The sequence below is a fragment of the Lontra canadensis genome, unplaced genomic scaffold (assembly GCF_010015895.1).
Source record: "Lontra canadensis isolate GAN:19392208 unplaced genomic scaffold, GSC_riverotter_1.0 scaffold215, whole genome shotgun sequence".
NCBI lineage: Eukaryota > Metazoa > Chordata > Mammalia > Carnivora > Mustelidae > Lontra > Lontra canadensis.
Genome location: NW_022631209.1, coordinates 625,033 through 652,770, shown reverse-complemented (window position 1 = coordinate 652,770; position 27,738 = coordinate 625,033). Strand labels below are relative to the sequence as shown.

The 27,738-nt window shown below is 41.7% G+C and overlaps 1 protein-coding gene across 2 annotated transcripts in view; it reads right to left on the bottom strand.

The window, feature by feature from the left end:
- APBB1IP (amyloid beta precursor protein binding family B member 1 interacting protein) overlaps positions 1 to 27,738 on the bottom strand; it is a 111,580-nt gene that overhangs the window by 27,588 nt on the left and 56,254 nt on the right. For both annotated transcript variants that reach the window (XM_032848956.1, XM_032848955.1), the window contains exons 6-9: positions 24,909 to 24,986; positions 18,712 to 18,871; positions 17,390 to 17,511; positions 1,530 to 1,616 (exon numbers count right to left, since the gene is read on the bottom strand). In XM_032848956.1, coding sequence (XP_032704847.1) covers positions 1,530 to 1,616; positions 17,390 to 17,511; positions 18,712 to 18,871; positions 24,909 to 24,986 — 447 coding nt within the window. The remainder of the gene's footprint in view (positions 1 to 1,529; positions 1,617 to 17,389; positions 17,512 to 18,711; positions 18,872 to 24,908; positions 24,987 to 27,738) is intronic.

Sequence of the window (27,738 nt, the reverse complement as noted above, 5' to 3'; positions counted from 1 at the left end):
GGCTCACTGCCGAGCAGAGAACCCGATGCGGGGCTCGATCCCAGGACCCTGAGATGACCTGAGCCGAAGGCAGAGGCTCAACCCACTGAGCCACCCAGGTGCCCCTTCAGTCAGATTTTTGATCCAAAGTAGAAAGCAGGATAATGCTGATTAGTCATGGTGTAAAGTGTTTTGTATTTTCTCTCACATCCAGCTTTTAATACACTGCTGAATTCCTATATCAAAAACTACTGAGGCAATTGCATAAATCAAGGCATGAGCAGTCCCTGATTTACAGCTGATGGACAAGCACAGATGATAAACAGATGGCTGTCAGGAAATTTCACCCTCCCCGTCCATGTCTGTCAGTCCCCGTCACTGGTCACTGCTAGGTATACTCAGGACCTGAGTCTCCTTGCTGCTAGGCACCCCTGGAGCTTTCTCTTCCTCAGCTCCACCTGGAGCCTGGTAAATGCAGAGAACATCATCCCCACTGCTGGGCCTCCGTGGGCAGCACCCACTGTGTTCTTGGCCCCACAAAGCAGAATTTGTAACATGTTTTCAGGAGTTTGGGGATGGCAGAAGGTTCTTTTGCTCACCCCATCTGGTACAGGGCTTGGAGAACTTGGTGGGGACAGAAACCTGTGTGGGAGCCCAGCCAGACCTTGGTGAAGGGGAGGGGGTGCTTGTCAATGTCAGCGAGCTGGCTCCGGCTGTGAAAGCGGCCCAGGTGTCACCAGGTCTTCTGAGTTTTCAGAAGCTTCAAATCTATGAACTCAAGAAAAGGTCAACACACTGTTGAAGGCGAAGAAAGCCTGCCCAGGGCTCCAGTACGCCCACCTGTTACCTGTGATCTCTGCCCTCCTCTGAATTGTGTGCTGGGAACAGATCCCTGAGTTTTAGCATGGCTAGTATGTGAAAACTCACTAGAAGTTTCAGAAAAAACCGTCAGATGAGCTTCTGGAACATGGTCCTAGAGCGATAATCACAAACATGTGCACAGTAATGGATACTGTGTTTCTGCTACGCCCAGGACAGCTGTAATAATTCAGTATCATCCAGGAGACTGAGGTTCTCGGACTTGCCCAATAACATGAACCTCGATGGCAGACCCAGACCTTCCTGTGTCAGGTCTCCCAACTCCAAAGTTTATACTTCCTACCACACCTGGCTACTGGAAGAGCATCACAGAATTGTAAAGAAGGTTTAGAAACCCCTTACACCTAACTTCAATGGAATACTAAAGTAAAGAAAAACATGGAATGTTCAGAGATGAGTTTTTTGTGGATTCATAAATGTTTTAGTCAAGAATTTCTAACCCAACTTCATGAAAGTAAAATATAGTCTGAAGCCATACTTTTAAACAGCAGATTCAAAGAACCAGTTTAATTATCTAAATAGCTATAATTTAGTAATAATCTGATTTTAAAACCCCAAGTTAAAATTTCAGTGTGTCTCAGAGTCTCCCATTGTTCCAAGAAGCAAATAATTTAAAAATAGATACAGTTAATATCCTTCTCTTTTCTTCCACTCAGCAAAATTAAACGTACCTCAAGTAAGGATTCCTTGTTCTTAGCATTCATTTTCTCGTTTGTTTCCTTTCCTTCTTTTTTTCCTTTGTTATCCAGGTAAAAATTCTAAATAAAATATTAAAAGAGCAGATCAGGAAGTGTTCATTGCCATGCTAGCCACTGTAGGAATCTCATGGTCCTGCCGGAGGGAGAACACACACCTACCGGAAATGAAGTGGGAACCACAGCATGAGGTATGTGTAAATGGTCAGTAGGAGCTGGGTGGACGCATACCCTATGCTGTGCTGACTATGGCATCACTGAGGCTGATGTGAATACTTCTCATCTTGCTACTGTGCATGGTCAATGAGGACACAAACGTAAGACTGAAAACACTAGCAAAGGATATGACACCATTTAGTTGTTAAATTCCATTGTTTATGACATGTGCCCAATGCTAGAGGCTGGGAGACCCTAATATCATGGAAGAGGTTGGGTCTGGTTAGCAGGGGAAGCCTGTGCCCCAAGTGTAAGAGGCAGACTTCTCTGGCTCGTGGGTGTCATGTGACATCCCAAGGCCCTGTGAACTAGATATTCTGGCTTATTAAGAGAAGACTGAAATCTGGAGTTTTATTTATTTATCCATTTTAAAGATTTATTTATGTGTGTGTATGAAGGGGAGGAAAGCATGGCAGGCAAACGGAGAAGTAGGCTCCCTACTGAGCAAGGAGCCCAATGCAGGATTCGATTCCAGGACTCTGGGCTCATGACCTGAGCCAAAGGGACACTTAATCGACTGAGCCACCCAAGTGTCCCTGAAATCTGGAGTTTTATAAATGCCGGTGATGACTTTTAATTTTTAAAAACCATTTCGGTCAATCATAGCACGGAGTTCGATGCTTGGCACCTTCTGGGGACAGACGGAAGAAGAAAGGGCATTTCTGGAAAGAAAACTAGCCTTACAAAGACCATGGTTTAAAAGCATTGATGAATGGGTGCTTCGTTTCTAAGTGGAGTTTGTTATTAATCTATGTATCATATTTTGTTAAGACTGAGTGTCAATGAGATGGCTGAAGCTAAATGTTAAATGAATATGTTTTCAGAAAATCACGAGTATCCAAGGGTTAGTCTTCACATAACCACTGTAACTGAGGTATCAACATACAAACTGATTATTATGAGTGACCACTGTCATAATTAAAACACTGAAGATTTTAAAGTGAAAATGTAGAGTTTTATGACATAATGCATGAAAAAATGTATTAAAACAGAACATATACCTCTGGAGCACAGTAACTAAAATAAGGACCCTCCTGAATCTATTTTTTTTTAAAGATTTTATTTATTTATTTGACAGAGAGAGAAATCACAAGTAGGCAGAGAGGCAGGCAGAGAGAGGGGGAAGCAGGCTCCCCGCTGAGCAGAGAGTCCGATGCAGGCCTCAGTCCCAGGACGGGGGGATCATAACCTGAGCTGAAGGCAGAGGCTTAACCTACTGAGCCACCCAGGTGCCCAGGACCCTCCTGAATTTAGACACAAATATTTATTTATATCACAAGGATGTTTCTCCAAGTGTGATTCCCCAGACTAGGTTGATGCTCAGCAAAATGCATGTTCCTGGGACCCCCACCTACTGAACTGGAACTTCTGGGATGGGGCCTGGAAATCTGCATTCCAACATGCTTCCTGCATGATTTTTACTGACACTGAATTTTAAGAATAGAGTGTACTGTAGATGGCCAACAGACACATGAAAAAATGCTCAGTATCACTCATCATCAGAAAAAGAAATTAAAACTACAATGGGCTGTCACCTCACACATGTCAGAATGGCTAAAATGAACAACATAAGAAATAACAGGTATTGGCGAGGATGTGGAGAAAGGGGAACCCTCCTGTACTGTTGGTGGGAATGCAAACTGGTGTAAACACTGTGGAAAACAGACTGGAGATTCCTCAAAAAGTTAAAAATATAACCACCCTATGATCTAGTAATTACACTGCTGGGTATTTCCCCCAAAATAAAAAAACATGAATTCAAAGGGATACATGTACCCCCCATACATACTGCAGCATTATTTACAATACCCAATTTAAAAAGCAGCCCGAGTACCCAGTGATAGATGAATGGATAAAGAAGTGGTATATATACACAAAGGAATATTATTCAGCCCTCAAAAGAATGAAATCACGCATTTGCAATGACATGGATGGAGTTAGAGAATAGCACGCTAAGTGAAATCAGAGAAAGCAAATACCATATGATTTCACTCATATGTGAAATTTAAGAAACAAGCAAAGGAAAATGAGAGAGAGAGAGACAGACAGACCAAAAAACAGACCTTTAACTACAGGGAACAAGCTGATGGTTACGAGAGGGGAGGTGGGTGAGGGAATGGGTGAAACAGGTGGTAGGGATCAAGAAGGGGACTTGTTGTGATGGGCCTTGGGTAACGTATGGGATTCCTGAATCACTATATTCTACATCTGAAATTAATATAACACTGTATGTTAACTACACTAGAATTAAAATTGAAACTTAATAAGGAAGTAAATAAATATTTTTTAAAAACAGAGTGTACTGGACAGAGGGGAAGGAAGCAGAGTGGAGGCAAATAAAATAAGCAAAATCAGGACATTTCCAAGAAACAGGATTCATAAAAAATGGTGATCTGCCAACTTAAATAGAGGAAATAAATCAAGTACAATTACTTTGATAATTCTTATTGCATTACCTTTTAATAAGTTTTTTCAAGACCTTTGACTTTTACTTATTTGAAAGGACAGTATATCATGAATCAGTGTGATTACCACCTAGGGTTCTGAAACTATTTTAATTGTACGTTTGGGTTGAAGACCATGATTAACTACAACAGGTAAGATACAGCACCTGCCAGAACTCTGTGCCGAGGTCTCACAAGAACCCCAAAACATAGGCATATTACTATTTTACAGATAAGGAAGCAGAAGGATTAAGTCCAATCAGTGCCAAAACTTTGAGTTTTTCCTATTTTTTCCCCCTCAGCATTAAAATGCTCTAAATACCATAGGAGAGAATCCAGATCCACAACAGTGTGGATGCAATTAATGTCCCTGAACTACACTTAAAAATGATTACAGTGGTAAATTCCATGTTATGTATATTTTCTCAAAACAAAACAAAACAAGCAGTCATAAGAATGAAGGCAGGGTGCTGTTTGCAAGCATTCTTCCCTTGAGAGTCCTGGAAATGGGAATTATGTGTGAGTTGGAAGAATGAACAGAGAACACGAGTAAACTCTGTAGCAAGTGGTTTTCCTCATCATCTGGGAAAAGGGGAACATGTGTCACCTTCTGCAGGGTCAGGTAAGTGAAGAACCTTTCCAAACTGCAAAGGGCCTCATTTTATGAGGGTATCCCAAAGAGTCAGGATCTGTAGTTGTGTCCTTCCTCTGAGATTTTTCTCTGAGACCCCCTCTCACTTTTTCAGCTTCAGAATAAGTTTTTTCCCCTCCAAGAGATAGTGCTATACTGTTTTTGTTTTAAAGAAAATGGAAAAAAACACAAAGTAAACCCGAGCTGCAGTTTGGGGAGCGTAGACCTTAGAATGGACTGATTGCCCTTGGGTCAGAGCTTTTCACCAGTTGGGTGGTCAGCCAACTCCATTTGGGCTGTTGGAGTGAACTCATTATCTGTTACACAGGGGACTGTGGATCCTCTGAGCTGAGCAATAAGAGAACTTTAAAATGGGAAATGAGACTTTCAGTTACAGCTTGCTCCCTTTTCTCACAGCTGAAAATGCAAGATTTGGGGGCAGCTGAAAAGGAAAGAAACAGCATTACTTTTTAAAAATGTGTTTAAAAATACATTACTTTTAAAATACCACCTTCTTGGAATTAAGAACAAACCAAGCAGTTATCTGCCCATGAATAAATACCTGTGAGCACCATTTACATGTAAAATACCCCTGGTTTCTGAGAGTCTTTTTCTGTCTCATTGAGAAGATATGTTTAAACAGATGGCTATGATCTGTAGATGGGGAGCTACATGAGACACAGTACAAATAAATGCAAAATGAGCTATTTCTATAGATTTTCAGCGAGGAAGAAAACCACTGTAGGCTGAAATGGTCAAGGAAGACTTTGCAGAGGAGGTCAAAGTTCAAACTGGCCTGGAAGATGTTCCATATTCAGATAGGGAAAAGGAATGAGGAAAACATTCGAGGCAGGAAGAGAAGCATGTTCCAAGGCCAGGACGTAGTTAAGGACTGGGTATCTTCAAGTCACCAGTGAACAGTCTGGCTATGCCTGTGGACAGATGGAGCACAGCTAATGACCAGACTGTCCCTTCCAATTCTTCTCTTCTTGCCCGTATCAGGATACACCCATGGCCTGTCATCGGGTGATGGAGCAGTGCCTCCCCCTATGATGGGCGGTATTCCTGTCCTTGCCCTACTTGTGTTGGGTTTAGCCATGTGACTTGCTTTGACAGAGCAAGAATGTGGGTGGAATGGATAGAATGTGCATGGAAGGGACAGGGCATCAGTTCTGAGCAGAGGACTCGAGAGGCCATGTCATGTGTTTCCAAACGTCCTCCTGTATTCTTGTCGCTCACCATGAGAATAATGTGTCCCTGGGAGTTGCTGATCTGAGGACAGAAGAGACAAGATCTGACTCACATTCTGGAGCCAAGGATGACCTGCAGACCCAGAAAAGAAGGAATGTCTGTGGCTGTTAGCCCCCGGGATTCGGAGGCTGCTTTTATGCATCGAACACTAACTGATACACACACCCACACTGGCTGGGGAGGGGATCTAGGGCACTGAAGCCAAGGGTAGACTTTCCTTTAAAATAGGAAGCCATATTGGAGACCAGAAATGCGATTACTGTAAGACTTCCTCCTGCTGGGCCTGGTCCTGGATTGTCAAAGATGAACCTTGGTGGGAGAGGGAGGTTGGAAAGGAACGGCGGAAAGATGCCATGAGGTAATTTTCTCCCTCGGTGGCTGGCACCCTTCTGCGCCTGAGGAGCAGAATGAGGTTGTGTTTCTCTCTCTGTTCCTCACTCGGGCAGACACCACTGAACCACAAACACTGCCAAATTTCAGTTATGGAACAGAACAAAGGATGGAATGAACATTGCCTAAAATATCAACAATGATCATTGCTGCGGTGCAGGATTACGGATCATTTAAATTTCACTTCTTCTGTTTGTCACCTTTTTTCCTTCACAGTAAGTTGACATTATTTCTGAAGTCAGAAAAATAAAGTATGTTATTAAAAGAAATAAAAAGCAATTCAGCAAGCAAGCCACCTTATACTAACTGATTTGCCAGTACCTTCTTTGAAAAATGGATTGTTCAGGCTCCCGGCAAGAAGAATGGCTAATGTTAATGCTGGAGAGTTCTACCTCCAGACACACTCCTCAGCTCTGACACCTCTTTTTTTGGTTTTCAGACAACATCACTGGTCTTTGCATAGTGGGACTTTGTGTCAGCATAACCCCGGGAAAACAAAACTCTTCAGGTCACAGCTGACTTCGGCTTCAACAGTTGACGCTTATTTGGGAATAGCAGACCACCCTGTTCTAATCCACTGGGAAGAAGAACTTTCTAGTGACAACCAGGCTGAGAAACTAAGCTGCTTTTTAAATAAAGTTGCTTTTGTTAGGATACTAAGTGTCCAAGGGTGCCCAGATGGCTCAGTTGGTTAAGTGTCTGCCTTCGGCTCAGATCATGATCTCAGGGTCCCGAGATGGAGCCCTGTGTTGGGATCCCTGCTCAGTGGGGTGTCTGCTTCTCCCTCTCCCTTTACTCCTTCCTCCTATGCATGTGCACACATACACTCTCTCGCCAATCAATCAATCAATTAATAAATAAATAAATGGAGAGTAGGTGTACTAACCCACTTTACCCAAAAGAAGCAGTACCATCTGAGCAAGAGGGGCCCTTGCCCTGACTCCATTCTTTAGGGGGTCCCTGCTCTGACCCTCACCCAGTCATTCCCCTACTCACAAGGCGACAAGTCTATGGGGCCAAAAGGCTATGCCCACTTGGAGCCAATGACCCTCCCACATTTCAGTCCATACTCCACAAACCCAGGGCCTTGGAATTCCCTGCCCAAATGACCCTGAGACTCTGCCCTACATCCATCTTCCTGAGGGCAGAGGGCACTGTTAGAATGTGCATCTTATGCCAGAGGGTGGCCAAGGGGCAGCTCTTTGCATGGGAGTGATGGGTTGCTTGGAGCCTACTTTCTGGGCTGGATGGTTCGCATCATGCATGCAAGGCTCCCATGGTGCAGGATGGACGGGATGGGTGGAGGGAGGAAGTCCAGAGGCAGGCAATGAGCAGCTCCAAGAAACCACCTTGCACAGAACTCAAAGAAATCTAAGAATACTAGTCCAAACTTTTAGGTCATTATGAAGGCCCTAAGGTAGGAGGACAGAACACATTTAACTGCTTATTAATAGATATATGGTATGTAAGCCTTTAATCCAGTCTTGCCCCAGGTCCTAATAAATACTGGGGGTGGGCTTGCACAGAGGCCTGTCCTCCATTCCCTGTGGGATTCCATGTGGCCTCGCACCCCATCCTTTTATTCTCTTCTCCTAGTCATCAGGCGTACTTGAAATGCAAATTAGAAATAAAAAAGAATTTCTTCAGACTCTTTCTCTTTGAGAAAGTGCTTAATTTTCTGGGACATTTGAAGCCTTGGGAAACTTTCTCAGTTATAGAATAGCCACAGTTGTTAATGAGTAGAAAATGACATCTCCCCTTCCTCATCCTGGATTTTCCTGCACATCAGACTATATCCCATAAGTGTACACCCTGGGCCCTGGGCTGGAACAGGTCCCCATCTCTGACAACTCTGTTCTTGGTGCTTAGGATATGGGGCTAACCACCCTTCCTCAGCCCACAGCATTCTGGCTCTAGTTCACTGGCTACTTGACCCCCTACCTCCAGGCACCCAGCCAAGCAGGATATCCCCATGTCACCCATCTGGCCTCTGCATGGACTTCACTTCCTAAAGAATGCTGGCTGCTTCTTTTATTTTCACAGTAGTTCCTAGATACTCCTGCTCCTTCTGCCCATTGCATCCAGCACATAGCCACTGGCCTTGTATCTCACCTACAGTCTCCTTCCCTGGCTTAATTCCATTACAATGTAGGTGCTCAAGAAATGTTTGCTGGAAGTTCTTGAGCAAATGCCTGGGATCCTGGGAAACCTAGGGATGAAACCCTTACCCACTCAATTTGTCCTGAACAACTTCAAGTAGCCTGAGGTTAGACTCCTAATCATACTTCTTTGAGTCCCTGCCCAAAACTTCCGAGATTATACAGCACCACTGTCCCAGATCAAAGTCTGGCCTGGCTCCAGTGTGATCACCCTGATCCAAGAACATTGGTGATGCCTTCTGGAGAGCTGCTACCATCCTCCCATGTGCCTCCATTGCTTCTCTTCTCCAGACTAATCTCTATAATGAAGCAAACTAAAAGAATGACAGTTACTACACTTTGTGTGGATGACAGCCTTTAATTCTCACCACACACTTCTAAGAACAAATTATCTCCATTTTCAGACAAGAAAATAGAGACTTGGTGAAGTTAGATGATTTGCTCAAGGGCCCACAGCTAAAAAGCAATGCAAGATCTATAAAAAGCTCCTCAAACTCAACACAGATAATCGGGGCGCCTGGGTGGCTCAAAGGGTTAAAGCCTCTGCCTTCGGCTCAGGTCATGATCCCAGGGTCCTGGCATCGAGCCCCGCATTGGGCTCTTTCCTTGGTGGGGAGCCTGCTTCCTCCTCTCTCTCTCTGCCTGCCTCTCTGCCTACTTGTGACCTCTCTCTGTCGAATAAATAAATAAAATCTTTAAAAAACAAAACAAAACAAAAAAAACCCCACAGATAATCATGTCAAAAAATGGGCAGAAGACATGAACAGACACTTCTCCAAAGAAGTCATGCAAATGGCTAATAGACACATGAAAAAATGTTCATCATCATTAGCCACCAGGGAGATTCAAATCAAAACCACATCGAGATACCACCTTACACCAGTTAGAATGGCCAAAATTAATAGGACAGGAAACAAGTTTTGGAGAGGATGTGGAGAAAGGGGAACCCTCTTATACTGTTGGTGGGAATGCAAGCCGGTGCAGCCACTTTGGAAAACAGTGTGGAGATTCCTCAAAAAATTAAAAATAGAGTTACCCTATGACCCTGCAATTGCACTACTGGGTATTTACCCCGAAGCAATGGAGTGAGGCTTCAAATCCCAGCCGTCTGACTTTAGGACCCAAAGTCTTGGCCACTCCATGAGACTGCTTTCTGGGGAGAGGCAGTTTTGTAGAAGGCACATTTGAACAGAAAATGCCTTGTTGATGAAGCTGAAAACACTTAGCACAGTGCGGCAGGCCCATCAGCCTGGCCCTGCACACCACTGTCCCCATAGCATTCTCCACAGCAGCCTCAGTGGGTCTTTCTATTCCTTGACCATGGCATACTACCTTGATTCTGGGCCTTGATAATCCTGCACTATGGCTTGGAATCTCCCCTCCTGCCTCTCTCCCTCATCTCAATTCCCTTGGTGAACATCAGAAACACTGCTTCCTCAGGGAGGCTGTCTCTGACTCCTGCTGGAGGCTCCCAGAGTCTCCTGGTTTGTTCCCATTACAATATACACTTCAATGGCTATCATTAGCTATGTGTCCTTACTGGCTGACAAGAAGTTCAATGGCACCAACCCTCCTTGAACCTCCTGATGGTTGAAGATGAAAATGACACAAATCATTATTTTACAGTAGTTGTGACAGATTCAGAAGTAGGGTGACAGTTCACTGTGGGGGATCCTGAGCCACCATTCAAGGCTAGGGGCCTTCAACTGTGTCCCCCTTGGAGCGTGTACTGAAGCCCCTTGAAGGGTACACAGGCATCAGTTTCCACATCCTCAACTTCCACGTGCACTCTTCTCTAAAGCAGATCTGCCTGAGAAAGGAAGGCCCCTTTCCCACTTCACGTAAGAAAGGCACACCTCACAGCCACACAAAATCTTACTGCCCTAGGTGGGAATTTCAAAGGCTCTAAACAAAGGGACAACTTGAGACACAAGTGTTGAGAGAGGGAAAGACTTACGACACAAAACAAATCTTTTTGGAAGTCAAGTGGTTTCTAACTCTGCGTCTACACAACAGAAGGCACCTAGTGAGCTTGTCAGTGGTGTATTAAAAGAGCCATCATTGATCCCTCAGTGCCAGATAACTTGGAAGGAGTTCAAGAAACAGAGTGGCACTGCTCTCACAAACCTCTTCTATTCTCATCCACTTTTTTATGTGAACAAGGTTTCTCACACTGATACCTATAAAAAGTACTTAACTCCTATAGAAATGAAAAAGAGCAATATAATTGATACTGAAAATTCACTCCTTTATCCTGAAACAAATCAGAGGGCAAAAATGTTTCATCTATTATCTCAATACGAGATGTTTCCTCTGGATTTTTTCCTCTTTAAGCCTAATATTGATATTTATAATTTTAATGTTTTTAAGTTGTTTTAACCAACTGTGTAATTTCTTAGCACTTAGGTACCTTATGATGACAGGATATAAAAAATTACATATCAATTTTTAAACAATTTGTTGAAGGTAAGAATGAGAGAGATCAGTAAGAGACTTAACGAGCACAGAAATATATTACAGTAGGATAAGTCTTTGTGGAGAAAAAAGAATGGGAATAGTTCAAGAGGAAAAAAAGGAACAATGTAAAATTTCCCAAATGTTATTAAAAAGCTTGTTGTCCACCACCAAGAGTGAACCCTAACTTACACTGTGAACTTGGGCGATAACAGCATGTCAGTGTAGGTTCACTGACTGTAACAAAGACACCACTTGTATTGGGGGAGGCTATGCCTATGTCCAGAATACACAGGAATTGTCTCAATTTTATTGTGAACTGAAAACTGCTCCAAAAAATAAAGTCTATTAAAAAACTCGCTATTCATGTGCTTCTTACATGGATGCTATGGTTTCAAATTGCCATGAAAGTATACTTAGCCTCCATAATATGATGGCAAGATCCATAATATGCTGTTCATTGCATTATTTGCATCTGTTTAGTGTTGAAAAATTCTGGATGTGAGCATATAGATCTTACGGATTCTAATGCACTCTTCAGTATTTAGAGGTGTGTAAGTTTTTATCCATCTTTAAGACTTTGGGGCCATCTCTCATACTTTTTCAAGTTTCTTCTTTTTATCTCGACTTCATTCTTTTTATTTTTTTAATATTTTATTTATTTATTTGACAGACAGAGATCACAAGTAGGCAGAGGCAGGCAGAGAGAGAGGAAGGGAAGCAGGCTCCTCGCTGAGCAGAGAGCCCGATGCGGGGCTCCATCCCAGGACCCTGAGATCATGACCTGAGCCGAAGGCAGAGGCTTTAACCCACTGAGCCACCCAGGTGCCCCTCTTGATTTCATTCTTAGCCAGTTTTGCTTGTTTGGCATCTATTCCTCAAGTTTTGAGTTGGGGTGAGGGACTGATGAGTGAAGTGCATATAAACCAAAGGCTTGATGCCACTGGCTACTGCACTGCTCCCATCCAGGTAGACAAGGACCTCGTCCAGGAATATTGGGTGCCCACAGGGGTCAGGCCTCCATCAGCTCTGACAGGCCCCGAGATGGCAGGAATCAGCACAATACCCCCCAAGTCTGACTACAACAAACAGTACCCTCGACTATTATCAGTGGTTGCAGAACCTTCTCTCATATCATAACCTTCGGCAGACGGCATTTTGCTCATCATCTCTACTTCCATGAATCATTTTTCTGCAAGAACAAAGCCCAAAGCTCAGCTTTGTGTGCCAACAACACGTACAGAACATTCTACTCAACAGCTTCAGTCATGATAGCAAAGTTGGATCGCACAGTGGCAGGGAAATGCAGTCTAATATAAAAGAAAAATAGGCAAAGTAGGCATTGATGGTCGTGATTGGATTCTTAAAAATAACGGAATGCTGGAAACTGACCAACTTGCCTGAAAATGCTCTTTAAATGAATCACATACAATTACAACTACATGAACTGGTGACTGGAAACATTTCTTTCTGACTTGTTTTTATTTTAATCAATATACTATTTTGACAAGTTTCTTTTTCACCAGTTTATCTGAGTGCACTGTGACTCCCTGTCCCTACGCTCACCACTCTATGGTCAGTCATACGACCATTTCCCATGACCCAGATGCACGTCCCTTTTTCCTTTTGGACTTTGTGGACACCCACTGCTTAGAGTGCTTGCTTCCTCTCTACTCTTCCCCTGGCTAACCCCCACAGGTTTACCAGGTGAATGCTCGCACATTAGTTTCTCCGAGTAAATTTCCCCGCCCTCCCTGTGCTCCACAGCAGCTGGTCCTCTGCCCCATCTCAGAGTTTTCCAGACACGATTCTAATTTCCCATTTCCTTTCTTTTCCCTCCCATTCTCTTTTCTTTTACTCTTATTTAGTTGCCTTTTCCACTGGTTTATTTGGACCACATCTGACCGCCTTCTACTGAAGATAATAATTTTCTACAATTTTCTTCTGAATCCTGCAGTTGATTAATTGTATTGATATATTGTCTAGAAGGTCTTTCTGATGCTATTTCCAGTCAGGTTCTGTTTTGTCATAAACACAATGATGGTTTTTTCCCTTCACTCACCCTAAATCAGGGCAAGACTTCTTTGTAGTCAGTAACTGTCAGCAAGCATGATCTGTGGTTTGCCTAGAGCTGTATTCTCTTTGCATCTGTGTGGAGGATATTTTTGCCTTATGGTTAGAACTGTAGGGTTAACTGACTGCCCAGTTCCTACTTTCACTGCTCTTCTGACCTTGGGTTTTATGAACTAATGTGGTAATTACAAAACTAAACTTCTCAGCATACACCTTCACTAAGGCTCTTCTGTACTGTCGGGAGCATTTTGTGTACTGGGACTTAATCTTGAGATGGCATTAGTCCACAGTCTACGTCCTACACTGCTCTCATGTTAAAGCTGTAAGAGCAAAGATAATCTTCATTTTTGTATTCTCCATAAATAGTGCAGGTTACTCATGTAAGCAGATATTCTACAACATCTGCTATCGCCAAGCAAACGGAGTGAATTCCATTAAAGTTTCATCATATAAGTCAATACAGGAAAGACTTTCAATATTTTGAAAACTTTTGAGAAGAACAAATAAATTGTTCAGAGTCTTAGCTTTTTCCTTTGATAATTTCTGGTTGAATCTAGTTCTTCATGCACAGTTTCTAACTAATACTTGACATAGTTCCTAGATAGTGCCGTAATCCAGTTGGGCCCGAAGATCAAGCCTGTAGGCTCACAGATGTAGCCTGGACTCAGGAGCGGAAGCAGGTATCAGTTATGTACTACTCTGTTCTGGGATTCACCACTACGTGTAAATGTTGACAAATAACTAATAACCCAAACAAAACACAAGATGTATTTGGATTTTTAAATTAACTTCTTGAGACAATGCTTAAGGAGAAAATCTAAGGCAGTTAAACAAAACAATCTCCAGATTGTGCTTCCATAAGAAACTTCCTCTGGAAATACTCTTCTCTAGGATTTGTTATTCCTTTAAGATGTAAACTTAAAAAAATGTTCCTGTTAGAAACGATCAAAGGGTCTCAGCATACAGTTCTTACAAAATGACTGTGGGTATTTCAAAATTACAAAGCCTCCCTTTTAGGAGTCATGATATCAACACAGGAATGGTCACAATCTACTTCAAGAACAAGTTGAAAGAGTCCTACGGTCAGCAAGCTGAAGTAGCTATTCACATGGACCACTGATCGGAAAAGACAGATTATCCAACCAAACACTAAGGAAATGGAAATACTTAAAATCACCAACTTCAAAAGCGCTTCCACTTCCATTTTGGTCTTTAATTGTGGTTGTCCATTAGAAGAATTGACTTATATGGTTTTTAAGAACATATTATTATCCAGAAGAATTCAGCAGGAGGATTTCTGCTTCCTCCTGTGATAAAGTAGCTTGCAGTTAGACCAAAGCTCCACAAAAAGAGCTAGAAAAGCTGGATTAAAAAACATCTGTGCAAAGGCTTCGGCGAGCAATGGAGGCAACCAGGACTCAAGGGGCCAAGATCTAAGAGAGAAAAGAACCATAAAGAGGTGCGGAGACATTGTGAGAGCCACATCCTGCCCACTGCCCCCACCCCAAGCTGGTGAGAGGCTAAGAATCATGGCACCTCACAGAAATGGATATTTAACATGGATAATAGTTCAGGTACTCAAATCTTTGGCAACAGAAAATTTAACTTAAAACCACAGGAGATACCTCTATACATTCACACAGAATAACTAAATTTATTATTTTTTTCATGGCAACACTAAGGACTGGCAAGGATTTGGAATAACAGGAATTCTCATTCAATACGAATGAAGGTAAATCATGCAATCACTTTGGAAAACTGTTTGGTACTCTATCCTAAGGCTAAATATGTGCATAATCTGCAACTGTACTTGTAGGTAAATATATAAGAAAAAAGCCTACATATGTTCGGCAAAAGACAGGGATGAGAATGCTCTCAACAGCATTACTTGTTAAAGCCTCAAACTCAAGAAAAATTAAATGTCTATCAGTATACAACAGAGAAGCTTATTCTGGTATAATCACACAATGGAATACTAAACAGCAAAGAAAAAGAACAAACTATGGACTGCCATGTGCAACAACATGAATGAAGGTCAATACCAAAGAGTAATGATGATTCCATTTTATACAAAGTTCAAAAGCAGGAAAAATCAAGGCCAGAGAGGTCCGAATTGTGATTATCTTAGTAATGGAGATCAATGGCTGGGAAGGATAGAAGTGAGTCTACTGGTATACCACTCATCATGACATGGGTGGCCATTAAATGGGATGTGCACTTGGTAAACATTCATAGCATGTAGTTAGGTTTTGTGCACTGGTGCACTGGACACCACGGCAAGCGGCAGATCCACTGACACCCATTTTCCTCCTGGTTAATACAGTACTAGAGCCACATTACACAACTCTTGAGCACCATTTTTATAGACTCCATATGAAAGCTTCCTTGTGGAGGAGCTGTATGAGGTGGGGACTCTGAATGTAACTCCCCGTTGTAGTTATGTGTATGGTTATTTGGACAGAGGTTGCTTTTGTCAGCTTGTAACTCAGTTCTGGCCAAAAGGATGGGAGCAGAAGTAAAAGTGCCATTTCTAGGTCTTTCCAGTAAGAAGTCTGGTTGTACACTTCCCTGGCTCTTTCTTCCCTCCCTAAGGACTGGAAAATGGCCAGGTGGAAATCTGCTTCGGGCCTAGAGATAGAAGGAAGATAGAAGATGGCACAAGCCCCCTATGTCTGGACTGGTATGTGAGGAAGAATTAAGCTTCTAGCTGGTCTGAGCCACTGATTTGGGGGAGTCTCCTTGTTACAGAGCTGAGATGGTACTCTAAATAATATAGGCATTAAATCATGCCATTGAAGGTAGTTACAGTTTGAAAACTTTGTACACTTGATCTCTGAACAACTCAGGGCCCATTTATACACAGATTTTTTTTTCAATAAGTACAGTACAGGACTATAAACATACTTTCTCTTCCTTATGACTTTATTATAATGTTTTCTTTTTTCCACCTTACTTTATTGTGAGAATACATTATATACTACATATAACATACAAAACATGTGCTAACTAACAGTTTATGTTATTGGTAAGGCTTCCCAGTCAACCGTAGGGAATTAGCAATTGAGTTTCTGGGGAGTGAAAAGTTATACACAGATTTTCAACTGCACAGGTGATTGATGGCCCTAACGTCCCCCTGAGCCCCCAATGTATTATTCAAGGGTCAACCATACTTTTACTATTCAATATTTGTAAAAAGACAATAGTACCTAATTGCTTTGTTGTCAGTGCGCCAGCACAAAACCTAGAGATGACTCTAAAAAAAGCACAGGGCAGGGAAAAGAATATTTTCTCATGAGGAAGCTGAGAGCATCCTTCTATTTCTGCCTCTAGTGATAGGGGGCTTCAGTTTTTTTTTTTTTTTTAAAGATTGATTTATTTTAGAGAGAGTGCACAGGAGGAGGGGTAAAGGGAGAGGATGAGAGAGAATCCTCAAGCAGACTCCCCGCTAAGAATGGAGCCCAATGCAGGGCTCGATCCCAGGGCCCTGAGATCATGACCCAAGCCAAAAGCAAAAGTTGGTCACTTAACCAACTGAGCCATTCAGGCACCCTGAGACTTTTTTTTTTTTTTTTTAACCTGTAAAATATAAAGGTGTCTGGATGTATCCAGTGATCTCCTCTGAGTCTAACATTCTTTGACTTTCCAAAAAGACTTAATAACTCTCCTACAATTACAGTTGGCTGGAGGCCCCAACAGAAAAAGACCTCTAGTTCTGTGATATCCTTGTACATATGACTTGAAGGAAGCCTTTTCAAATATGGAGAACAATGCTTTTTATTATGTAGATTGTTTGTAGAATTAAATCACAATAAGTAGTACATTTTCTAGGTGTTTTCTTTAGTTATCCCAGCATCAATAAGCACCAAATATGAGCAACAGCAAAAAGGAGTGTCTTTAAAACACGAAGCATTAATGACCCTTAGTGAATCATCAAGGTACAGTGAATTAATGTAGCCAAATGGAAATAAGGACAGAAGAAGAGGATTAGTCAACAGACAGATATGCTGAATCCAAAGAAACAAATTGGCTTCTTTTCTTTCTAAATCCTTCAAGGGCCTATTAGTTGATGTATGACCTAAGAGTTGGGTTTGTGTTTTTTGAAAGGAATACATTTGTGCTATATTGTGAGATAATGAATCATGTTTATTAGTATACAGGTGACCCTAAAATAAAATCTTCCATACTTTATATGGTTTAACTATATACAAGTTATCTTACCTGGGGGTTTTTAAACACAGCATATTTTTCCTTTTTCTCCAAAAACAGCACTTTATTTTCTGTGTCTCTTGTCCAGTCTGATAAGACTTCAACGACATTTTCATGGTCTTCAAAAATCCTTTCTGATGAAATGAGAAAAAGCATTCTTAAGGACCCAAGACATTAGGCCTTCCAACAGAGAAATAAACTAGTACTGAGTTAAACACAATGCTTCCCACCTCTCACTGGTTTTTAGAAATCCCTAATTCTTACATGATGTCACACTGTAAAACCCCTATTGTATTTCTTCTTCAGTGTCAGGTCTTCAACTCCTTTGCCATAAAAAAAAAATGACAGATGAAAATACAATATCGTAGAATGGCCAGTCACTGCACTTTTTTCTTATTAGCATTTCTGACTTTAAATAGTCCCAGATGGCAGTAAACCTCCTATCCATATGGAGGACCATGAAGCAGTAATTGGCCGAACAACTTTGAATGAAGCTGTGGGACATGAGATACGTGCTCTAAAACATCACCCCCTAAGACTCCAAAAATAATGTATCCATGTTGGAACTAAACCTAAACATAAGGAAGGTTTTCATTTCTCTATTTGACTCCGGGAGTTGAAAAGTACTTCAAGAGATTATTTCATTGTAGAACTTTTACTTCAGGAAAAAAAAAAAAAAATTCACTGAAAGCTTCTAAGGCAGGCTATTCTGTATTCCACCAAGCTCTCCTGAGGGGGTGAAAAAACTGCTCTGAGTGATCTTAACAATGAGAAGGAGCAAGGGTATTTCTTTAATTGCCTTTTTATCTCTCTCTCTCTCTCTTTTTTTTTTTTTAACTCCATCCATTTTGACCAACTGTCTTTTGCTCTTTGGGGCTAAGCCTCCTCAATTAGACAAAGGGAGTGGGGATGATGGAAAGGGAAATGAACACTGATGTATGGCAGAGTTATGCTATAAAAAAGCAAAGTCTAAAGGATATTAGCTATAGACACTCAGGTCCTCCCCAAATCAGCTCAATTTACTCATAAGCATGCAGTGAGAGGTATCATCCTGTCACTTTCTTTTTCTTATGCAGCCACTAGAGAAGTGGCAATGACAATGCTGTCATCCTCCAATGCTGTGGTCCCTTGCAACAATCTGAGTCTCTTCACCGCAGAGAAATGAAGACGCAAACACTGAATCTGACATAAGGGGAGTGATTTATGGCAAGTCTTTATAGCCTTGAACAAAATTCTTCTTAATAATAGGCCCAAACCCATCATATAGCAAACCCACAAACCCACAAACTGTGCTCCTTTTTGGAGCACAGTTTCTCACGGGGGATGGGACTTACCGATCTGCAGCTCTGTGTAGATTTCGTAAAGACACCAGTCTACGTTGCAGTCACAATGGGTTTTCTCAAAAAGGTTGTCTAGAACATCTCGGGTCAATTGCCGCTCGTCCACCATCAGTGACTTGGTGCTGTTATCATTCATGTGCACCTTGACAACAAGCTGGGGACAGAGTCACAGAGCAGCCAGTAAATTTCAGTCACTGGGGAAGCCACGGACATAAGGTTTCAAAACTGCTACTGTTTCTGTGAATTTAAGTAAGAATGCGTTCTGCAAAGTCACTCACTATGAACTCATATGCTCAGTACTTATTTAAGGTGCTAAGAATACAGGTGTAGAGAAACCAATTCACAAAAACAAAACAAAACAAAACAAAACAACCGCACACATAATGAAGTCCTTGCCCAGCCTTCAGACATTGCATTCTGGTGAAGGAGACAGAAAAGAGAAAGAAGTGCTGACTTCCTGCTTTTGTGACATCTTTCTGGCACTTGTCCAGGTTCATCCTAGAGCCCGGAAGCATGTCTTGATTGAAAGGGTCTCTATAATAAATTCTCTTTTGCCCAGCTGGAGCTGAGTCCTTTGTCATGTGACCTGAGGGTTCTAAGATACAGGCAAGACCAAGCTGGTTACTTTACAACTCTTTTGAAGATCAGGGGTCCAAGCGACGCAGCACCACTGAGAGGTCTTACAGGGTTGAAAAGGTTGTGTCACAGCAGAACGTGTTTGAGATTAGAGGTGGATTAAGCAAAATGAAAGAAGACTGAGAAACAAGCTATTATGGAGGCATGAAGGCAAATCAGTGATCAAATTTACTTTTCATTTCACTTTTTAAAAATTCTACTCTTCTGATTTCACAGTCAAATTAGTTGTTATCCCATTCCAAATCTAGAGGGTATGGTGGGAGCAGAGTTTACTTATCTTCAATAAGGACATAGGATTTCACTGGCTTTTCCCAGGCAACTTGGCTAAGTTATTAAATCTTCTGACCACCCCCTACCTCGAGAGACCATGATTCTGATGTAATGTAACAGAATTAATTCATGACGTAATACAGCTAGGGTCTGGATTTTCTCTGACACCTGTGTATTTGTAGTGTATTTCTAATTATAGTAGTTGTTATTTATGAGTGCTACCAGTTATAATGGTGTTATATATCCAGTCTGTAAAAGCAACACTGGAAATGTGCCCACTCATTCACTATACACTTATGTTTTGCGAAGATTTCCTACAAAACCTTCTGGGAAGAACTGTGCTTTTATTTTATTCTTTACCATGATCACTAATCCTACTTAATTAAGTGGGAAGTAGGTCTAGTTGGAGTCTATCTTTGAATGCAAGGCCAGAAAAAAATGTTGTCTTTCCCTTTTCAGACAACACTGCCTGACCACCAGCCCGTGGTGCTGCAACCACATGCACTATCCTCAGCCCCAGAGGGGGCCTAGAAACACCCCAACCAGAAACACCCGATACAACTCTTGCTTAAATTTCTACTCTAACTTGAAAAGCGAAGGATAAAATAGCTAAAGACAAGTTCTGCCCATTCTGTTTGTCTACGGTTGGTGCTGGCTACTTAAGTGAGACGTGGCACTATTAAAAACGTGCATGGGGCGCCTGGGTCGCTCAGTGTATTAAGTGTCTGCCTTTGGCTCCAGATGATCTCAGGGTCCTGGGATCGAGTCCTGCATTGGGCTTGCTGCTCAGAGGGGAGCTTGTTTTTCCCACACACACACACACACACACACTCTCTCTCTCTTTCTCAGATAAATAAATAAATAAAATCTTTAAAAAAATATGCATAGAGGGACAAAAGAGGCCATACAATTGATAACATTTTTCTTCCTCCCCAAAAGTTTGGGTCAGGTTCTGAGCCGCTGAGAAAGGGCCCCTCCTGTCCCACTTCCACCTAATCTGATCTTGAACACGTTCTGCATTGAGCTGAACGAAGAGCCCGGTTCCTGCGGGCTGTTATGCAGAGTTTCGGAAACCAACCAAGGGTCTGGGTGGAGATAGAAATCTGGATGAGGGGTTGGCAGGGACCACAAACTGAAGTGCATATAGGCCTTCTCTTCCCAACACCTGCACACGGAGAGTCAAACACACAGACATCGGGGCAGGAAAAGTCCTCTCCCCAGGATCACTCAGATTAGACCTTTACTCCAGGTTTGTCTGAAAGATACTGTTTTTTCTCTTGAAACCCTACAAAACCTATAGCCCAGAAACCTCTTGTTGAATAGTTGCTTTTTTTTTTTGTATTGTATGTTTGTCTTTTGACATATTTAAAATGATAGGCCCAAGTGCCACAATGTCAAAAATACACTTATCTGACCTGAGAAATGAATCATGGAGGGGTTGCACAGAAAAATAGAAAATCCTCAAATAGCGGGCTTTCTTCACTATCATTTATTTTCTGTGTGTGGAAGGTATACCCACTGTTCTCTGCTAAGAATTATTGCTATAGAGTAGCTATAGGTCCTAAGAAACACTGCCAATGTTAGGACTGAGAAGACTTAATCTCCCTGAGGGAAAAATTTAATGATATCTGATCACAATTCATTTTTGCATAGGGATTCTTGAGAAAAGAAAACGTTTGTGTTTTGTTTTGTTTTTAATATAGTGAAAAAAAAAAACTAAACCACATAATTTGACAGTGATGAAAGGTTGTTTTTTAAATTTTTTTTTTTTGGCAGAAATTGCAAACCAAATTTAATCCACATGTAGTTACAAATATCTACAATTACAGAACTTAGAAAATAAAAAAAACCAAGAGAACACTGGTGACTTTCAGCAAGAAGAAATTATTTTTACTACTCTTAACAGCTTCTATCATATTTACAAGCTGAGGAGTAGCTATATCAACACATAATATTGCTAGATCCCAGTTATGTGATTCAATAAGCAGAGCACTTTTCATATCGTTGCTGTTTGCTAGAGAGTAGAATGATGAAGCATGGAAAAACCTCCCTTTCTAAACTATTGTAGTAAAGACTTTATGGTTTTTATTTCTCCCTTTTCTTTTGCCAGTTTTTAAATAAAAGAATATGCTAGACCTAAATCCTTCATAGGTTTTTTTTTTTTTTGCTTCTGTGCTAAAAATGTACACACAGTTGTTTTCCTGTGTCACAGAGCTTTAAAGCAAACAAACATATGAAATTCACCAGTTTTCATTTCCAAAACTTTGTAATCTAAGCTGTGCACATCACTGGCAATCCAAATGAAGTCCACACCCTACAGGACACTTGAGGGCCAAGTCCTTCAAATAGACTTGATTTCCACGTTGCAAGGTTAGTAGGAGCCCATCTTGGTTACTTCAGTAACGTACAAGTATGTCTCGGTTATGCTCACAAGCTTTGTTTTAAGGGATACATTTGGAACCTCTGAAATCAGACCAAATACACAACTTGGCTTCTTAATTTTCTCTTTCCCCACTGATCAGAGTGGCTTCTGTTTTACATCTTCTTTGTAGAATGAAAACAGGTTGTGCTTTGGGTTTTCTGTTACCATTTACCCACCGAAGTTATGGAGAAGTTCTCTGGCTTTCCGACACGGGGCAGGAAACAGCTGCTATCTACTACCCCTCTCTTAGCCTCCAGTCGAGGCAAATCAACTGAATAAGCTAGTTGTCCTACCTTTTTATCTAACAATCAACTTCTCTTTTCACTTCCCCTCTGAAAATACAGCCAACGTGGCCCTCTTTTTATAAACAATCCAGTGGTTTAAAATAGTTTAAGTAATTTCCTTTTGTGTTTTATCTTACAGGTAAAGTCAGTGGCCCGGGGCAGCCCACAGTTATGGACAGTGAGCTACTGTGCTGGAGTGGGTTGCACAGAGGGCCATCCTGCTTGTCATCCTTCTCCCTACAATCCATTTTCCACAAAGTAGCCAGGATGATCTTTAAAAACCAGATATTATCCCCAGTTAAAAACCCTCAAATGGCTTCCCAATGCACTTATAATATCTTCCAGACTCTTCTTCGGGTCCATGAGACTGTGTGGCCTGGCCTGCCTCGCTGATCTCAAATCCTCCTCCCTTTTCCCTCCTACTCAATGGCTCTTGGAGCAATGGCCATACAGCCCTGCCTGGGAATGCTCCCCCAACACACCCCTGGGGAGCTGGGCTCTTCTTGCGCCAAGGTCTTTGTTCCAGTGTTGCCTCCGCAGAGGGCCTCCCCCATCACGAGGTCCATCTACAAGTGACTTGGGCACTCTTCATCACTTTTTTCTGTTTTACTTCCTTCCTAACACTTATTCCTCCTCTAGAATTTAACTCTACGTAGGCAGGGACCACACCTGAACTGGTTTACCTCTGTAAACCCAGCATCTGCTCTATGAGATGGGGATGCATCAGTGAAGAAAACACAAAACCCCTGGAAGAACTTCTGTGGGCGTGGGGAGTGGACGTAGGCAATAAGCAGCATAAACAAGTAGGAGGATATTATGTGGATGGTGATGAGCATTGAAGAGAAGAAGAAAGTAGGGAAGGGCTGCAGGTGTTGGGGGTGTATGTGCAATGTCAAGTAGAGACCTGACTGAGCGGGTGACCAGACTGAGGGGAGGAACAGAGAAAACCCACTGGAATCTGGGGAAGAGCTTTCAAGGCAGGGCATGGTAAAGTACAAAGGTCCTGAGGCCAGCACATACCTGGAGTGTTTGAAGAGCAGTGGTGAGACCAGGTAGTGAGAATGGGGTATAGGTGGTGGGGGACAGTGGGCAGCCAGATCATCTAGGTGCTTTATGCTGCTGTGAGGACTGGGCTTTTCTGTGTGAGATGGGGTTCCTTGGGAGGCTTTAGCATGAGAGGGACCAGAGACAGGACAGGAACTGGAGCACACACAGAAACATAACAGTTCATCCACAGTAACAGGAAAGACTATGGACTCTTTGTCACAGGTGCAGGCAGGCAGGAAAGCAAATATGTCAGGAGCTTACGGACCTTTCCTTCTGAGTACTTCTATTTTCTCAGTGCCACGGCAGCAACAGCATTAGCTGAGAGAATGTGGATGAGGAAAGAGGTATCAGATGTTTTAAAGGAGAAGAAAGATAGGAATCATTTCTTTGGTGAGCGGGTGTGTGTGATTGCGCTGTTGGGAAGCCCAGGCAGTACCAAGAGCAGCTGAATGGGAGGAGAGCTGCATTTAGGGTTTAATAAGGTTAGAACGAGGGGAGAGAAGGGCAAGGAAGCCAAGAATGTGTGATTCCGGTAACTGGCCACAGGATTTAATCAATGTAGAGAACTGGGAAGAATAATGCTAAAAAGTGCATGCATGTTTAAAATGAATGGGAACAGACTGGTCTGGGAAGACCTCATAGATGAACCCTGAATGTCTGGATCCAGGGGTAGTCAAGGACAATTTACTGAATATCATTCAACATGTGCTGAACACCTTCATTCAAGGAACCATGAGGGGTGCTGTAGGGACATAAAGTCTCATGCTTTTCACCCAACTAGAAGTAAAAAGTTCTTACGTGGTCTTAGACCTGATACACGCTTCAGGAAGACATTCAGGTTTTCAGATATTCTTTCTCCTAAGTAGCCAAATTAACTGTTATTAACAGTTAACTGTTACTAGGTATGTGCTTCCATTGAGGTTAAATACACGTGTTTTTGTTATATGTGTTCCTAGAAAACCTAGTCTACAGAAAACACTCAAAATTGCAGGCTTATTGGGAAACTAGGATTAAGCAGGTCACTCAAAATTTATGCAGCTTTAAACCCAGAGCACTAGCCAAAACAACATTTGGGATCTCGGGACATAAGGAGGACATCTAGGGCGGGTGGCAGGGCTGTAGGCTGCCTGGGAGGTTGTCAAAATTGCACAAAGCAGTCGTGGAAATGCCAAGGTGAGGTCAATGGGAAGCTGAGCTCTGACCCCATAAAGGTGCATCCAGAAGGTGGCGCCACTTACTATTACAGAACACCTGAGCAGAACCCAAGAGGGTGTGCCCCCAGGGGAGGGAGCCCCGGGAATGGAAACTTGGAAGCTTCCACATTTATACTAACAGAGGTCCTGATTTATCAGGCACAAATGAGCTAACTGATGTCACAGAAAGTAAAACTATGTGATTATCTCTACTAAAATTTTCACAAAATTACAACTATTTAGAAGACACCACTCAAAATTTTATTTCTTTTCTTATCATCCAGCATAATACCATGTTATTAATTTAACTGCCCCATGCAAACATGATTCATGGCTTACCTTCTTCACCTTGGCCTCCTTCAGTTTTTCCAATGCTAGCTTAATTTTATCGGCCTTGGCCTGGGCTGCTTCTTCTTCCTGTAAAACAGCAAGACATTCAACACAGTCCACTAGACAAGAGCAGTGAGGAGGTACTCACGCCATGGCTAACGTCTTAGTTACCTTATGCTGAGAGAAGACAGTTGGGGGCACCAAATTTCACGTTTGATTTTCAGAATTTAAGTGACTATAACAAAAATCTTCAGCCCAAAGATGTAGAGACAGCCACACTTTATATCTTGGGGCTAGTAACTTCAAAGATTTTATGACAACTCTAAAAGTGCTTCACATACGTGGTCCACACAAATCTCTGAGTGGCTCTAGACAGGGCTGACCTGAGGAATCTGCTAGTGAATCTCGAGGGATTTGAGCACTCCCTGAAATTACACACATTATTCCGGATCAGCGTGCATTTTCTGGAACTCCTCGTTTTTATCCGATTCCTAATGGGGTACTAACCTTCCTAAAAGTTAAGACTTAAACTCAAACTTATAATTCACCAAAAAAACATTGACCAAAACACATGAGTAGGCAGAAAATAGACTGAAATATTTTATGAGCCCAAAAGCCCTTTGATTTTTGTAAACAAATATTCCAAGAATAGATTAAGACTCTCTTATTTATTATTATTTTAAATCTAAATTCAATAGCCAATACATCATTAGTTTTTGATGTAGTGTTCAATGATTCATTAGTTGCATGTAACACCCAGTGCTCATCACATCACATGCCCCCCTTAATGCCTATCACCTAGTTACTCCCTCTCCTCAACCCACCTGCCCACCAGCAACCCTGTTTGTTTCCTGGAGTTAAGAGTCTCCCATGGTTTGTCTCCGTTTCTGACTTCTTCCCATTCAGTTTTCTCCTACTTATTTATAATGATGAGGAAATGAGCTGTTCTGGTTACATCCCAATCACTTGAAAGCAGACATACATCTTCTTACACCAATGATCCTTAATTTTTTTTTTTTAAGCCACCAACCCCTTTAGGAATATGTTGAAAGCCAGAAAGCCCATAAAGCTTTACGTGTGCATTCAATTTTGCATATATTTTCAGGAAATCATGGCCTCCTAGAAATCTTCATGGATACTATATTAACAGCCTCTGCTCTTTCAAATGGCAGTTGTCAAAGAGTCAAGAGAGAACAAGTGTTGGGGAGGATGTGAAGAAAAAGAGAACCCCTTTGCACTGTTGGTAGGATGGTAAACTGGTACAGCCGCTATGGAAAAAAGTATGGAGGTTCCTCAAAAAATTAAAAATACTATATGACCCCAAATTTCTACTTTTGGGTATATATCCAAAGAAAATGAAATCACTCTCCGTGTTCACTGCAGCATTATTCACAACAGCCAAGACATGGAAACAAACTAAGTGTTAGATGAACGGATAGATGAATGGATAAAGAAAATGCAGTAGATGTACAATGGAATATATTTTTCCATAAAGAAGAATGAAATCTTGCCATGTACAACAACATGGGTGGATCTACAGGGTTTACGCTAAGTGAAATAAGTCAGAGAAAGACAGGTACCATATAATTTCACTTATATGTGGAATCTAAAAAAAGTCGAACTCACAGAAACAGAAAGTAGAATGGTGGTTGCCAGTGATTGGGATGGGGTGGGGAAATGGGGTGATGTTGGTCAAAGGGTACAAACTTCCATTTATAAGACAAATAAGTTATGGGATTCTAAAAATGTACAGCACTCTACTATAGTTAATAACACTGTATTGTGTACTTGAACGTTGCTAAGAGAACACATCTTACGGGTTCACACCACATACATGTGCATGTACACACATGCACACACACAAAAGCAATGTGAAGTGATGGAGGTGTGTCTAACCTTGTTATAAAAATCATATTGCAGTACATATGTGTATCAAAGCATCACGTCATACACCTTAAAATTATACAGTGTAATATGTTGATTAGGAAGTAAAGCTGGGGAATAAAAGAGTCTCTGCATGGATCACTAATTTTTAAATAATTTTCTACAATAAGTACACAATAGAACAATGCACATGATAGAGTATGACTTAATATTTGATTTATATTTAATAATTATTCATTCAAAAGGCACTGTAGGAACTTTCAGGGTTACTAGGGTCATATTCATGAATACTGACCACCATCACACAGTACAACAATGAGCCAGCCACAGGAGACAGAGCAGGGTTCTTACTTTTAAGTGTTTTTCAAGTGGCTTACCATAAGGAAAATCCTTAAAAGTGCTCTTTTTATTCTATAAAAGACATATTATAACTTAATGTCCCAAATAATGATGATATAATTTTCCCAGATGTATGGCTTCCCAGTGTTCAGAAATTTGATAATACCGAGCACTTACCACCTGCTTGGTCACAACTGCCCCACCCAAATACGAGACTACAAATGATTCACGGGTATCTTTGCCCCACTGAACAGAGCTGCCAGAGTCAACAAAATTCCATTTAATTAAATTCAGAAGCATGTAAGGAATGCTTACAATTCTTTACGTACCAGGCTAGCACACGGACACAGATATGTATTTATCAGCTCCACAGCTGATGCCAAGGTAATAAAACATTACCCCCAAACTGAGTATCATCAGGGAACGTTGCATACAAGTATAAACTTTAGCCAAGCTCTATTCACTCCTGAATATGGCCCCAATATATTCTTTATACACACCAATGTCTTTTCATGGAGGATTCTGGCTTTGCAATGAATGTACTCGGTATCCTTGTTTTTTAAGTGTCTCAGAACTCCAGATACTTATAAATGTAACTGTCCTTCTTGAAGAAAGT